The sequence below is a fragment of the Polypterus senegalus genome, chromosome 13 (genome assembly GCF_016835505.1).
Source record: "Polypterus senegalus isolate Bchr_013 chromosome 13, ASM1683550v1, whole genome shotgun sequence".
NCBI classification, from domain to species: Eukaryota; Metazoa; Chordata; class Cladistia; order Polypteriformes; family Polypteridae; genus Polypterus; species Polypterus senegalus.
This window is the reverse complement of record NC_053166.1, coordinates 23121246-23136709: the sequence shown is the minus strand read 5'-3', so window position 1 is coordinate 23136709 and position 15464 is coordinate 23121246. Positions and strand designations below refer to the sequence as shown.

The 15464-nt window shown below is 35.8% G+C and overlaps 2 protein-coding genes across 2 annotated transcripts; both read right to left on the bottom strand.

Moving 5' to 3' along the window:
* Positions 1 to 1411: 1411 nt before the first annotated feature.
* Positions 1412 to 3724, bottom strand: LOC120543286 (protocadherin-10-like). Its single transcript, XM_039776321.1, has one exon. It carries the CDS (start codon positions 3722 to 3724, stop codon positions 1412 to 1414), a length of 2313 nt encoding a protein of 770 aa, XP_039632255.1.
* Positions 3725 to 12404: 8680 nt separating this feature from the next.
* Positions 12405 to 14717, bottom strand: LOC120543285 (protocadherin-10-like). The gene has a single exon (XM_039776320.1). The coding sequence runs from the start codon at positions 14715 to 14717 to the stop codon at positions 12405 to 12407; it is 2313 nt and encodes a 770-aa protein (XP_039632254.1).
* Positions 14718 to 15464: the final 747 nt, after the last annotated feature.

Below are 15464 nucleotides of genomic sequence, written 5' to 3'. Positions count from 1 at the left end.
TGCACTTGGGGTTAGGGCTCCACACACAGATCAGAGGGTACGCACCCAATATTATTGTCTAACCAACACCTCTTACAGCAGTAACCCAGGATTTTCCGGGTTGGTCATCAATCCAATTATTGGCCAAACTCAAACATGTTGAGTTTTACATGGATTACCTGTTCTAAAATGCAGTATGTCACTAACCATGCCCTTTTAGTTCACATAGGTGGGGAAGGGGGTTAATTATGCTGATTATGATTTTTTTGTATTTTAAAGAATTGTGTTTTATACATTGTAATGAAATCATTAAGCAAAATAAAACATAAATATAGAATTATGGAAATTAGATGTTCAATTAAACTGTGTATAATATTGCAGGAGAATGTGTATTTAAAAGTATGCATTAAATTTGGTAGTGAAAAACTAAATTTAACACAATGACATAAAACCAGTACACGTTGACAGGTCTTGTCACTCCTAAAGAACAATTACATTATTTAATATGGAAAAATCTGCTGTATACACCTTTTACATCACACTCTCCAAACTAGTTATTTTATAACAAAACATGCTATTTGTTGAGAATCTGAAGTAGAAGCCTGCTTTTTAAAAGTTCATATGTAGTCTTGTTTTATCCTAAATGCCAATGACATGTTACTAGACTGATTTGCAAATCTAAATGGATCCATTATCAGTGAGTTTGGAAATGTGAGATATTCACCTGCCATTGAATGATATGTCTCTTGACCTACAGTGCATAGAAGCATTAGCACAGTTAACTATGACCCTGCTAAATAACAGAGTTCAGAAAATGTATGGACACAAACTTTCAGAGATGCATGTCTCTACTAACCCGCTGTTCAGCTAATTACGCTGGACACCACACGTTATCCTGAAACATATTACAAATACACCTGATGTACAGAATACTACTGTGGGGGCAATACGGTCTGGGAAAATAGATCAATGTGTAGAATTTATGGTAAATCGAACATGAAGTCGGTATGTTTCAAAAGTTAATGTGTAGTTATTGTTCATTTTAAGGATAAGTGAAGATGTTTCTGCACCTATCATTATTACATATGATCTTAGTGTGATTATACTTCACCGTGGACAGTCTTAATCAGTCTAAATGCTCACATTAATATTCATATTTTTTTAATAATAGATTAAAATGTGTTGTCTCTTTTACAATTAAATTGATCTAAGTGTATAATGGAAATGTTCCATTTATAATATTTGGCATGAATATAATTCGTGGATAAACATGCAGTCATTAGAATGACATAAATATGTAATAATACCTTTAGGAAATCTTTATCAAAAACGTTAAAAGTATATGTTTAATCATTTGTCCAAGGTAATTTCCTTTTAATTATTAAACTTGATTAAACGTTGATCAAAAAAATCAATATATTAAATGTTTCTGTTACAGCCTTACCTGAATCGGTGTGTCAGCTAATTCGCTTATCGTTCCCTGCTCCGAATTCCTCTCCAAACTTGACACAATGAAGCCAGTTCCATTCGGCATTGACCGCCTCACCAGCATTTTTCCTTTTCTTGATTCCGCTAAAAGCACACTGTGCCAGTATGCGTCGCTCGAATATAAAGTCGAGTGTGCCGGTAGTTCAGAAATCATCGAATCCCTTTGGCTGTAGCAACTAATCCGATTTGTCGACTTTGTGCTGTCCTCGGATGGATTATGATGGCATTTAAGTGCAATGCAAGTGAATAAAGTTAAAAGTAACAGGAGTGAAACAGAACCGAGACCGATCATCAAATATACGTTTAAAGATGATAAAAAATCCGTCCCTTCCTCGTCATTTAGTGTCAGAACATCTTCAACCTCTGGGTCAAATCTGGATATTAGGACTGTGACTGTCGATGACAATGAAGGATTGCCATTGTCCCGGGCTTGAATCACAAGTCTTTGTTTGGAAGAGTCTCGAAGACCAAAGCGTCTTCTGGTTCGAAGTTCCCCAGTATACTGGTTTAATGTAAACAATGTCTGGTCAGTAACCTGAAGCAAGTGGTATGTAATTCGTGAATTCTGAACCGAGTCGTCATCAATGGCTATAACTTTGGTTATTAAATATCCTTCTTCAGCCGAACTTGGAATCGTATCGCTAACTATTGATCCATGAGGGCGCCAGGGTGAAACAATAACCGGTGTGTTATCGTTTTCATCAAGAACAGTTATCTTCACCGTCACGCTGTTGCTTAGCTGAGGAGTGCCAGAGTCTTTAGCTACCAAATCAAACGTATAAAATGTCTGTTTTTCATAGTCGAAAGACTGCAATGAGTAAATATTTCCGTTGTCCCGATTGATGGAAAAATAGTTCCTGAAGGTGTTATTGAATTCATATTTTTCTTGTATGGAATATTTCAGGGCTCCGTTTAGATTTGCGTCAGGATCTGTTGCAGTAATGGAACACAGCAAAGTGCCAGGGATGTTGTTTTCTGGAATTAGAATTTCGTATGAAGAACGTGAAAACGATGGTGCGTTGTCATTTACATCCAACAGATTTAAAAAAAGTGTTTTATTGTTTGAGAGAGGAGGTGTTCCTTCATCCTTGACGATAATAGTGATATTAAAGCTAGATGTTCTTTCTCTATCCAAAATGTTCGCAGTCACCAAAGCAAAAACATTATCCATGGTTTGCTGAAGTTTAAACTCATCATTATTTGATATATGAGATTTTACTTTCCCATTGTTGCCAGAGTCCAAATCTGTGACACTAAAGAGAGCAATGACTGTTCCTATGGGTACATCTTCAGATACTGAACTCTGCGATGAGGCAATAATGATTTCAGGCTGATAGTCATTGCTGTCAATGATTTTTATTATTACATTGCAGTGTCCAGTCATAGGATTTGGCCCGTTATCTTTTGCTTGTACAAATAACTCATATTGAGAAGATTGTTCGAAATCCAGTATTTCATTAACACTGAGCTCACCAGTCCTCGAATTCAGACGAAATTTCATTTGTGCCTCTTCAGAGGTGTGAGGATTAAATGAATATAATAACTCGGCATTTGAGCCTTCATCAGCGTCTTTCGCGATCAGTGTAATAAAACTAGTTCCTATTAACGTATTTTCTGAAACCTCTACTTCATAAATCTGTCTTTCAAATTTTGGAGCATTATCGTTTTCATCAAGTATAGTAACCGTGATATTAATCGCGCCAGATAATGAGGGTAACCCACAATCTATAGCCGTTAGAATTAAATTGTGCACCGCTTGCTGTTCTCTGTCCAGTGCCTCCTTGATTAGTAAATCAGCAGAAACAGAGCTGTCTTTCCAAGTTCTCACGCTGATTTCAAAATACACATTTTCGCTGAGTTTATAATTACACACTGAGTTATTGCCAACATCAGGGTCCACGGCCTTCACCAACAAAAACCTTTCATCTTTTAGCTTCGATTCTGAAATGTTAATTCGACTTTCGCTAAAAGGAAATCTCGGGGCATTGTCGTTAACATCCAAGATTTCTACCTCAACGCTAAACATCTGTAGTGGATTTTCAAGTAAGGCCTCCAGATTAAGAACGCAGTCGTCTTTAAAGGCGCAAATATTTTCTCGGTCGATTTTTTCCTTAATAAATAAATGCCCGTTTATTTTGTTAACATCCAGATAATTCTTTCCACTCCCCAAAGCAATACGTAGCCTCCGTTTATATAGATTACTGGTGTCTACGCCAATATCTGAAGCTATATTTCCAATTATTGTTCCTTTTTGCATTTCTTCGGGAACAGAATAATGGACTTTTAAGCAAAATATGCTCGCTGCTTTACAGAAAATGAAAAAAAGATTTACTAACCTCTGCATCTCCATAAGTTCAAATAAATATATGTATAAAATATCAAATATGGATGATCTCTCCCCTGAATATCCTTTTCAGAGCATTTGGAGAAAATAGCTATGCCTTTGTTCTGCTATGCTTCAAAAGCATATTTTCCTTTTAGCATTAGTCAACAGCGACACTGTGAGGCTAAATAAGATATACTTTCCCAACCCAAAAAAATTAAATAAAGAAATAAAAATGATATATACCTAGATTTACTGTTTTTTCGTGGTTTTTACCTAAATATTAATACTGACAACTTTATTTAAATATGTTAGAAGTATATTCTTAGTCCAGAAGTAATAGCGTGGAAACATCACTTGTATTTGATTGTATCGTTGGACACACAGAGGCATCTTTGAACAAATTACAATTGACATTTTTAAATATAGGCTGATACTTTCACATGGGATATATTTTCTTATGCAATTAATAACATTAAGGTAAATCTGGTTTGGGAGTCTCCAGTTTATTTTTCACTTTTCATTTCTTAAAGTTAATAAATGAAGTGTATCTATTAATATCATGTCTTCAAATTAATTCACACAGCTCGACTTTGATCAGATTATATTTGATGAATTGTATTATTATAGTATACTGTGCTAATCTGTACTCAACAATGTGCTGTATGTTTCCCTTTATTGCAACTCTAAAACTGTTGATTGCATGCATAAGTTTACATAGACTAACAACATAACAACATGTTGTTTGGGAATATGAGCTGAATTATTTTAACTGTAAAGTAATTGTGTTTTATTAAACTAGACCAACTAATTATGATTATGGTTAATTAGGGTCAAATGATCAAATGTGGAGTTGTTCAAAGAGAAAATGTTGGACAAAAGTAAACTATAATAAAGCATCAAAGATGGTAACTTGCCACAGAGGTAGGAACTGCTAAGATCTCCTAAAATCAAGCTGGGCATTGCCCTGTTCATCAGTGGGGGTGTTTCATGGTATTAGGATTTTCAGCATCTTCCCAAAATTTTTTATATTAGATTCATTATTATTTCTCCGTTATTTGAGTACAGGAGTTTGTGTTAGGATATTATGCATCAAGCTAGCATCCATCCATCCATTATCCAACCCGCTATATCCTAACTACAGGGTCACGGGGGTCTGCTGGAGCCAATCCCAGCCAACACAGGGCACAAGGCAGGAAACAAACCCTGGGCAAGGCGCCAGCCCACCGCAGAACAAACTAGCGCCATGTCCAAAATTTGGATTTTACCCAGTGCAGAACTAGGCTTGTAAAATAGGTGGATGAACGAACAATCACACTTTTACTCACACAGGTCAGTTACAGGGCTTTCTAATAGCAATCAACCACAGAATAAGGTTAAGGCTGGTTCTTTTTTTTAATTTCCATTACATTTTTTCCAAACTTCCTGAAACTGATTTTGAACTATTTCTGTAAAGTGAACATTTACTTTGTATGTAGAACTTTTGCTGACCTATAGCTTCTAAATAAAACTGTAATAATGTCTTGGTTACCAAATTGTTACATAATAAACCTGTACTTAAATCTTTGTTTCTCTGAATGACATTTTTAAAAGCCTTCACTGACAGCTTTTTTGCATCATTTTGAGAATTAGAAGACATCTACAAAATTTAGAAAGACTAAAATAAAATATTTGTACAACAAAAGTCTGCGGTGGGCTGGCGCTCTGCTCGGGGTTTGTTTCCTGCCTTGCGCCCTGTGTTGGCTCGGATTGGCTCCAGCAGACACCCTTGACCCTGTAATTAGAATATAGCGGGTTGGATAATGGATGGATGGACGACAAAAGTAAATTGTATCACCAGGGAAATTCAGACACAAATAAATAAGAAATATATTTCCAAAAGTAGCTAGATGAAAATTTAAAATAGCCTATGTAAATGTTTAGAGACATTATTAAAAAGACTTAATCAAACTACATGAAAATTAAAAAAGAGGAATACGAGAAGTTGGAAATGAAATGATAAAAGGCGCATAAAGGGTAGAGAGAGAAAGACCTGAAAAACACACAATCAACTCTAATCCAAACAGAAGGAAATTCTTCCTACTCCAGCAATAAAAAGAAAAAAAATTAAAATTTAAAAGCCTCATCAAGAAAACAGAAAACTAATGACATGCACATTTCTACTTACTTACAAGGAAAACAATGCCTTAGAGAGATGCAAAAGTGAGCTCCGTGCTTAAGAACTGGTTCAGTGACTACGTGCATTTAAAGCTTGCCAAGCCATACATCCTAGTTGAATTATGTGGAGCCGGAAAGCACAAAACATTTGACCTTTATTAAATTGATCAAGCAATGACTTGGGAGATCACCATGATGACAGGAAAGCTGGAAATGTGACGCCATGAAGTCCACAAGAAGATATACAAAGGAATAATATTGCCTCATCTCCCTCCTATATAGGCTTATAGAAATTAAGTTATTTGGAATTATGTACCTGATAATAACATTCAGTACAGCTTTAGTTTTGTACAGGAAGAGCCTCCAAAACAAATTACTTTCCTTTTGAAAAGGCAATTTAAATAGCAGAACAGATGGAGAAAGAAATGCAAAATACATTCAAAAATCATCTGCTTTTAATATTAACCAAAAATTCATTTTGAATCTAGAAGCAATTGGTATCAAAATACCTTATACAATTAAGTTTCTGGCTGGAAAAGACACTAGAGATGAATTGAACTAATAGGAGTATCATGCTCCATATGTGGTAAGGACATCACCTGCAGTGTCTTCAGTACCATCTAGCCATCCCTGTTAAGGGGTAAGTCCAGAAATATGCAGGTGGACGAGCCTATGGTGTTCAGGATAAAACACAATCTGTCTGTCAGTTTATGAGGCACAAGGACTGTGTTTCTGATACAAATGTGAACAATACCGGAAGCCCACAAGGAACAGTCCTGTCACCTCTTCTCTTCACCCAGTACACCTCTTAGACTATAAATATACAACCAGATCATGTCACTTGCAGAAATGTTGAGATCAGTTTCTTAGTGCAGTAAGAATTTTCTGCAACTTAACATCAACCAAACCAAGGAAATGGTTATTACTTTTTCCAGAGCGAAGAGCATCTGCTCAATCGTTAGATGTAAAGGTGGTGCATTGCTACAAGCATTTGGGGGTCCACATCAAAGACAGCCTAGACTGTATTGTGAGGCAGAAGAACCATATTAGACAGGGAAGAGCAGACATTTTTTTCTCTCAGGAGACTGTGCTCCTTTAATAAAGGTAATGGCTTTCTTTAATGAATCTATATGTCTGTAATGAGCACTGTGTTTTTCTGTTGTTGAGAGTTTTTGATAGCTGTGTCTTTTGTTACCTTGAAAGCACATTAGCGGTCTCTAGGAGATGACGCCTAGCATCGGCCCATCAGTCGTTTGCAGCCTCACCCCTTCCAGGAGCAGGCCGATATAACTGGGGAGCCAAGATGTGGAGGTTGACTTTTCACTCAAGCAACTTAAAAAGATGGATCTCACTATAACTGCCTACGAGACATGCGAAGAACATCCAATTACTTTGCTTTATGTTCTATAGCACTATTTTATGTTGTTGAACTTCCAGTTTTAAATGGGATTGTGGCCAGGTAGGCACCACAAAGATTAAATCATGTCCGGTGATTCTCTCAGATGACACTATGCTGTGGTGGGCTATGTCAGTAACATCACTTCAAGAGAGACCCAACAAAGTTTAAATTTATATTATTAAACAAATTGCAGTGCAGTGCAAAAAAAATACTTTTGTTGATGACTTGGAGAGATAATCAATATTAAGCAAGAACAACAACTACATTTATTTATATAGCACATTTTCATACAAAAAGTAGCTCAAAGTGCTTTACATAATAAAGAAAAGAAAAATAAAAGACAAAATAAGAAATTAAAATAAGACAACATTAGTTAACATAGAAAAAGAGTAAGGTCTATGGCCAGGGTGGACAGAAAAAACAAAAACAAAAAAAAAACTCCAGACGGCTGGAGAAAAAAATAAAATCTGCAGGGGTTTCAGGCCATGGGACCACCCAGTCCCCTCTGGGCATTCTACCTAACATAAATGAAATAGTACTTAATAAAGAAGAACTGAACAATATTCACATTGACGAAATCATTTGTAAAAGTACTGTGGAATATGGCCGGCCAATACCACCAGCCCACCAGGTGGAGCCCTCCCTGCAGCATGGACGTGCCCCGAATGCCAGCAGGGAATTATGGACATTGGAGTTTTCCTTTACAGCCATGCTGGATACCACAGGGGCCGCTAGAAGGTGCTGCAGGGAGGAACAGTGTTTATTTAACCTACGCCCCGGAAGTACGTCCGAGTCACATGGACAAGAGGAAATGACGTGCTTCTGGGGTGTGAAGAAAAGGACTTTTGATCTGACCCGGAAGTGATAGGCGATCACATGGACTGGGGATTGGAACACTTCCGGGTCAGGGAGGATAAAAGGATTGTGGGAGCTCCCAGACGATGAGCTGAGCTGGGTGGAAGGGTGGCAACGCATCTGGGAGTGGAGGAATTGTTTATTGTGTATTTTGGAGTATTTAATGAGTATTGTGGAGATGAGGGTGCTTTGTGCACTGTGCAGTATAAATAAAGTCTATTTTTGGACTTTTATCTGGTGTCTGGCATCTTGAACAAGGGTTCAAGGGAGCAGTAGCGACCCCAATCTGTCACAGTACACACTGCTACATTCAAATAAAAGGATCATACATTTTAAATACAAATGCTGGCATATAGGAAGCTTCTCTATTAAGAGTCTTACTCATCTACTTAGACCAAACATTGCAAATCTATGCACAGAAACATTTTTTTTTTTAAATATAAATCAAGGGAAGTTAAGCTCAGACTCCAGAAAAGTGCAAGTGAGACCACAATTGGAGTGCCATTTCTTAACAATGCCACTGAAATAGATGCACTAAAGAGCATATTAAGGATGAAAACTAAATATCAATTTGCAATTAGCCATGTCCTACTTTAACATGCTGAGGAAATTCTGTCTCTTTAGTCTTTAACAGAAAAGTATGGTAGCACAGCATGGCCTCCAACTTCAGTGCTTGAACTTCCAGCCCAATCACTGCCTCAGTGGAGTGTATATTCTCATTTCTTACCACATCCCAAATACCCTCAGGTTTTCATAATCTGATGTTTCTTTTTTTAATTCTTCTTAAGTTTTCCTTGATCTCCAAAAATACAGAGGCCTCTGGGTTTGGAGACCATGAAATTTAATGGTTACATTTATTTATACACTTTTAGCATTGTTTAAAGTAAATCAGTTTCCCATGGGATACTATTTTTTTTTTTTTTTTGCAATTTCATTTTTAATCTGAATAAAATTTAAATATAGAATTATGCATAAGCTTTGGTTGGAAATAAGGTATTAAATAAACATTAGCAAATTAGCTGAAGTGAAAATATAAAAATGAACAGAATTAAAAAGGTTAGAAAATTTCAAATGTAATTCTGAGAGAATGATGTACACTGTTAAAAGTACTGGCTCTAAAATAGCACTTTACTGGTTTTTATGGTTCCTCATTGAACTATTGCTTGTCAAAAAAAGAATTTCAGTCTGAGAAGACTTTCTTGCATATAAAACTGTTTTTTTGTCCTTTAAAAATGCTTCTAATATGTGGAAAAACATCAATCTTTAATGTGTACTTATCAGGATATACAGAAACAAACTGCACTTATTCTATTGTTGTAAGAGACTTTTCAAACTCATGATTCCACTGATATTTTATAAATCACTTACTATTGTTGGTATAAATCTAAATAAAAGGTTGATTCTAGGTCTTTCATACAGATGACTGTTTGGGAACCAAAAACAATTTCACTGTGGCATTGCTGTGAAGAACCACTTTAGTATATTTATTTTCAAGAGTGCAGATAAATTTAGATGACTTCCAGATACTAATAATATTAACGACACTGATTGCAATAGTATTTTGTCATTATTAAGCAGGTTTGGAATCACCATTAATTTTACTGAATCAGTCCACAATCTAGGAGTTACTTTTGACTCTAGCAGGTCATTTAAAGTGCACTTTACGAAGTTGTCCAAATCATGTTTCTTCCATCTTAAAATTGTTTGGAATTTAAGGTATTTTCTAAATCAGTGCTTCTCAAACTGTGGGGCGGGCCCCCCTAGGGAGGCGCAAAGTAACAAAAAGGGGGGCGTGAAGATGTGAAAAAAAGAAAACAAGAATCGAAAATATGAAAAATACATCTATTGAAACCAAAACAAATTAACTTAAACTACATTCTGATACTAGAAAAATAAATACAGAGTTAGATAAATGTCGATAAAAGTTAAGTAGGTATAATAAAATATGCATCTATGATATATCATTAATTAAAAAAGAACAAATTGGTATTAGTGGGCTCCTTTCAAAAAAACCTTAGGGGTGCACGATTAAAACTGTTTTGAAAACTCGGGTCGCAAATACTTAAAGGTTGAGAAATGCTGTTCTAAATAAACAGGATTCTGAGAAATTAATTCATGTATTTATTTCTAGTATATTGACTACTGCAATGCGGTGTTCACTGGCTGTTCAAACTGTTCTTTATACAGCCTCCAGTTAATCAAAAATGAGGCTGCAAGAATTTTTACAAGAACAAGAAAATACAAACACATAACTCTAGTTTGTACATCCTTACACTGGCTCCCGGTTAAGTTTAAGAAAGATTTCAAAATCCTCCTTTTAACATATAAAGCATTAAATGGCCAAGGTCCGACTTACTTGTCTGAACTTATCATGACTTACAATCGTGAGCGCATATTAAGATCTCAAGATGCAGGTCTGCTTATGATTCCAAGGATGAATAAAATAACAGTGAGAGGTCGAGCTTTTAGTTACAGGGCCTCTAAACTATGAAGTGGTCTGCCTGCTACTATAAGAGATGCACCTTCAGTCTCAGCTTTCAAATCCCAGCTGAAGACTTACTACTTCAGTTTAGCACACCCTGACTAGAGCTGCTGATTAGCTGTACAGACTGTATCTCTGTTGTTGGTCATTAGCACTAAAACATAAGTAACATGATAGTTACAATGTGTTACTAACCCTCACCTGTTCTGTTTCTCTTCTTAGTACTCAAATGTGGCACTTGGTACCAGTGCCCACCTGCCAAGTTTTTTTGCCTGCCTAAGGTAAAGTCATCTCTGACAGAAAAAGTGCAGGAAAGTGTAGAGGAGTACTTTCATTTAATTTGGCTGGCCCAGCGCTAACTCAGCTGCGGAATGACCAATAGGAGGAGGCAGCTTGACTCTGAACAAATCCAGATTGTATTATGTAATATCATCTACTGTTGAATTCTGCTCTGTACTTGTACTATTTCTATTGCACTATTATATTTTACTGAGGATTACTTGTGTTCTGTTCTGTGTATTGTATTGTATTTACCCCCTTTTTTGACACCCAGTGCATGCACAGCCTGCCTGGAAAGGGGTCTCTCTTTGAATTGCCTTTCCTAAGGCTTCTTCCATTTTTTTCCCTACAAGTGTTTTTTTTTTTTTTTGGGGAGTTTTCATTGTCTTCTTAGAGAGTCAAGGCTGGGAGGCTGTCAAAAGGCAGGGCCTGTTAAAGCCAATTAAAACACATCTTGTGTGATTTTGGGCTATACAGTATTAAAAAAAAATTGTATTGCATTTTAATAAAGAGCACTTTATTGCGTTAGTATTGCAATTCCCTGTAAAAGCTACATTTCACAATCTTTTACAGAATGACATAACACACTCTTGATTGAATATAAGGGGAAGTAGTATGCACAGCATTTATGTGTAGATTACAGTCTGGCTTCATTTTAAACTGAAAAGGCATTCAGTCTGATTTTCAGATATAAATTGATCATTTATCAAGAGTGTGTGGGAGATTCACCTTGCATTGACAGGAATCTACTTGATTTTGTCTCCTACATTGCAACCTGTGTCAACAAGACAGCAACAGTTCTCAATGATCTTATGGCAACTTAGAGTTTAACTTCAAAATGCAATTATATGAACAAACTAAAAAGAACAGCTGAAGCTCTACACAATTCTATAATAAGGACAAATGTTTGGAAAATGGATGAATGAGTAGATGTTCAGGTACACTGTGACAAATTATGAAATGTATTTATATATATTCTAATGGATCATTTATTGTTTTTTTTACATTAGTGAAGATAGCTCTGTAACCAAAGTTGTGTTATTTCTGTTAGTTTGGTTATTCTCATTTAAACAGTTTTTACTTTTCCAATTCTCTATTCTCAAATTGATATCATCATTCTATTTACATATAAAATGGAATAAAGCACCATGTCTATTCCATAACAAAATTGACCAAAATGTGCAAAAGAATGATGCTTCTACAAATGAAAACTGTAAATTTTAACAAAGTATGTTAATATACATGCACTATTTCCAAAAATATATGCATTGTAGTAAGGTCCTTCACCATTTAAGAAATGTCCATTAAAAAAATAACATTTCAAACATTATCTTTATCATAAACATGAAAAATGATTTATTTGCACTTTTCTTTTTGGAATGTTTCAAATAATAATAATAATAATAATAATAATAATAATAATAATAATAATACATATTCCTTTACAGCCTTACCTGAATCGGTGTTTCGGCTAATTCGCTTATTGTTCCCTGCTCCGAATTCCTATCCAAACTTGACACAATGAAGCCAGCTCCATTGGGCATTGACTGCCTCACCAGCATTTTGCCTTTTCTTGATTCCGCTAAAAGCACGCTGTGCCAGTAAGCGTCACTCGAATACAAAGTCGAGTGTGCCGGCAGGTCAGAAATCATTGAATCCCTTTGGCTGTAGCAGCTAATACGATGTGTCGATTTTTCACTTTCTTCAGATGTTTTTTGCCGACATTTAACTGTAGCACAGATCACCACAGTTAAAAGAAAGAAAAACGAAACAGACGCAAGGCCGATCATCAAATACAAGTTCAACCAAGATAAATAATCCGTCTGTTGTTCATCATTCAGTGATAGAAGACCTTCAACTTCTGGATCAGATCTTGATATAAGGATTGTAACTGTAGATGAAAGTGACGGATTGCCATTATCCATGGCTTGAATCACAAGTCTTTGTTTAGAAGAGTCTCGAAGACCAAAGCGTCTTCTGGTTCGAAGTTCCCCAGTATACTGGTTTAATGTAAATAATGTGTGGTCCGTAACTTGAAGCAATTGGTAAGTAATTCGTGAATTTTGAACTGAGTCGTCATCAATTGCTATAACTTTGGTCACTAAATATCCTTCTTCAGCCGAACTAGGAATCGTATCGCTAACTATTGATCCATGAGATCGCCATGGTGAAACAATAACCGGTGTGTTATCGTTTTCATCAAGAACAATTATTTTGACAGTCACGCTGTTGCTTAGCTGAGGAGTACCAGAGTCTTTAGCTACCAAATCAAAAGTGTAAAATGTCTGTTTTTCATAGTCGAAAGACTGCAGTGAGTAAATGTTTCCATTGTCTCGATTGATGGAAAAATATTTCGTGAATGTGTTATTGGTGTCGTTTTTTTCTTGTATGGAATATTTTAGAGCGCCATTCAGATTTGCATCAGGATCCTTTGCAGTAATGGAACACAGCAATGTGCCAGGGATGTTATTTTCTGGAATGGGAATTTCATATGACGAATGAGAAAATGATGGCGCATTGTCATTTACATCCAAAAGATTTAAAGAAATAGTTTTTTTGTTCGAAAGAGGAGGCGTTCCTTCATCCTTCGCGACGATATTGATATTAAAACTAGATTGTCTTTCACGATCCAGAGACTCCGCAGTCACCAAAGCATAAACATTATCCATAGTTTGCTGAAGTTCAAACTCATTATTGTCTGATATTAAACAGTTTACCTTGCCATTGTTTCCAGAGTCTAGATCTGTGACACTAAAGAGTGCAATGACTGTGCCTATGGGTACATCTTCAGATACTGAACTCTGCGATGAGGCAAGAATAATTTCTGGATGGTTGTCGTTACAGTCAATAACTTTTATAATTACTTTGCAGCGGCCACTCAAAGGATTTGGCCCGTTATCTTTTGCTTGCACAAATAATTCATATTGACGGGACTCTTCGAAGTCCAGCATTTTATTAACACTGAGCTCACCAGTTTTCGAATTCAAACGGAATTTCATTTGTGCCTCCACAGAGGTATGGGGATTAAATGAATATAATAACTCAGCGTTGGCGCCTTCATCAGCATCCGTCGCATTAAGTTTAATAAAAGTGGTCCCTATTAATGTATTTTCTGAAACTTCTACTTGGTAAATCTGTCTTTCAAATTTTGGAGCATTGTCGTTTTCATCAAGTATAGTAATCGTAATATTAATCGAACCAGACAACGCAGGTTTTCCACAATCCAAAGCTATTAGAATTAAATTGTGCACCACTTGTTTTTCTCTGTCCAATGTCTGCATAATTAATAAATCTGCGGACACGGAGCCATCTTTCCAAGACTGCACGTTGATATCGAAAAACAAATTTTTACTCAGTTTATAATTACATACTGAGTTATTACCCATATCAGGGTCCACGGCTTTCTCCAACAAAAAACTTTCATCTTTTAATTTGGATTCTGAAATGTTTATAAAACTCACACTGAAAGGAAATCTCGGGGCATTGTCATTCACGTCCAGAATTTCTACCTCAATGCTAAACATCTGCAGTGGGTTTTGAAGTAAAGCCTCCAGAGAAAGAACACATTCATCTTTAAATGCGCAAATATTTTCTCGGTCGATTTTTTTCTTTATAAAAAAATACCCGTTAATTTTATCAACTTCCAGATAATTTTTCCCACTTCCCAAAGCAATCCCTAACCCCCGTTTAGAAAGACTGACAGTATCTAGACCGATATCGGTAGCTATATTTCCAATTACCGACCCTTCCTCCATTTCCTCTGGAACAGAATACCGGATTTTCAAACAAAAAATGTTTCCTAATTTACACAGCATTAAAAAAAACACTAACCTCAGCATCTCCAGAAAAACAGTTAAATGCGCCTTTAGAAAATCAAATATGACTTATCTTTCAGCTGAAAATCCTGTCATGAAAACGATTTCGACAAAACACAAATATCTGTGCTTGTCTTTGTTCTCCGCCTGCTTTAAATGAATTCAAGCCTCATTTCCCCTGTTTGATTAGTCAACAGCGACACTGTGAGTCTAAAAGAGGTAATTCCCTAGTAAATTCAAGGATGAACGGTTACAATCCAACTTGATGGTATTTGACAAAACAATAGCAAAATCACGTCTTAAACCGATTACTGTTTAAAAATATTCTGAATGTCCATTACAATAATATAGTAAAAATGCTACTTATGTCTGACTGCATCATTTTACAGCATACGACAGAATTTATGAAATGAAATTTGTAAATGTAAATTCACTCTTTTTCACAAATATAAACATTACTGAAAACAAGTACCAAAATAATTTTTTTTTTTACTATCTTCACTTTATTTTATATGTGCGTTTTTATTTCATTTAGTAAAATAAAACTTGCCTCTATAAATAGTAGTATTTTTGCATTTGCTTATATTATAAAATTATCAAAACTTGTTTTTGATATGTCATTGTAATGTTTTAAACCCTTAGAAGGTGTGTTGTTAGGTACCTAAAGCAATGTATTGTTGAAATCTA

Coding starts and splice junctions, on each gene's coding strand:
- LOC120543285 (XM_039776320.1), bottom strand. CDS start 14,717: ATGGAGGAAGGGTCGGTAATTGGAAATATAGCTACCGATATCGGTCTA.
- LOC120543286 (XM_039776321.1), bottom strand. CDS start 3,724: ATGCAAAAAGGAACAATAATTGGAAATATAGCTTCAGATATTGGCGTA.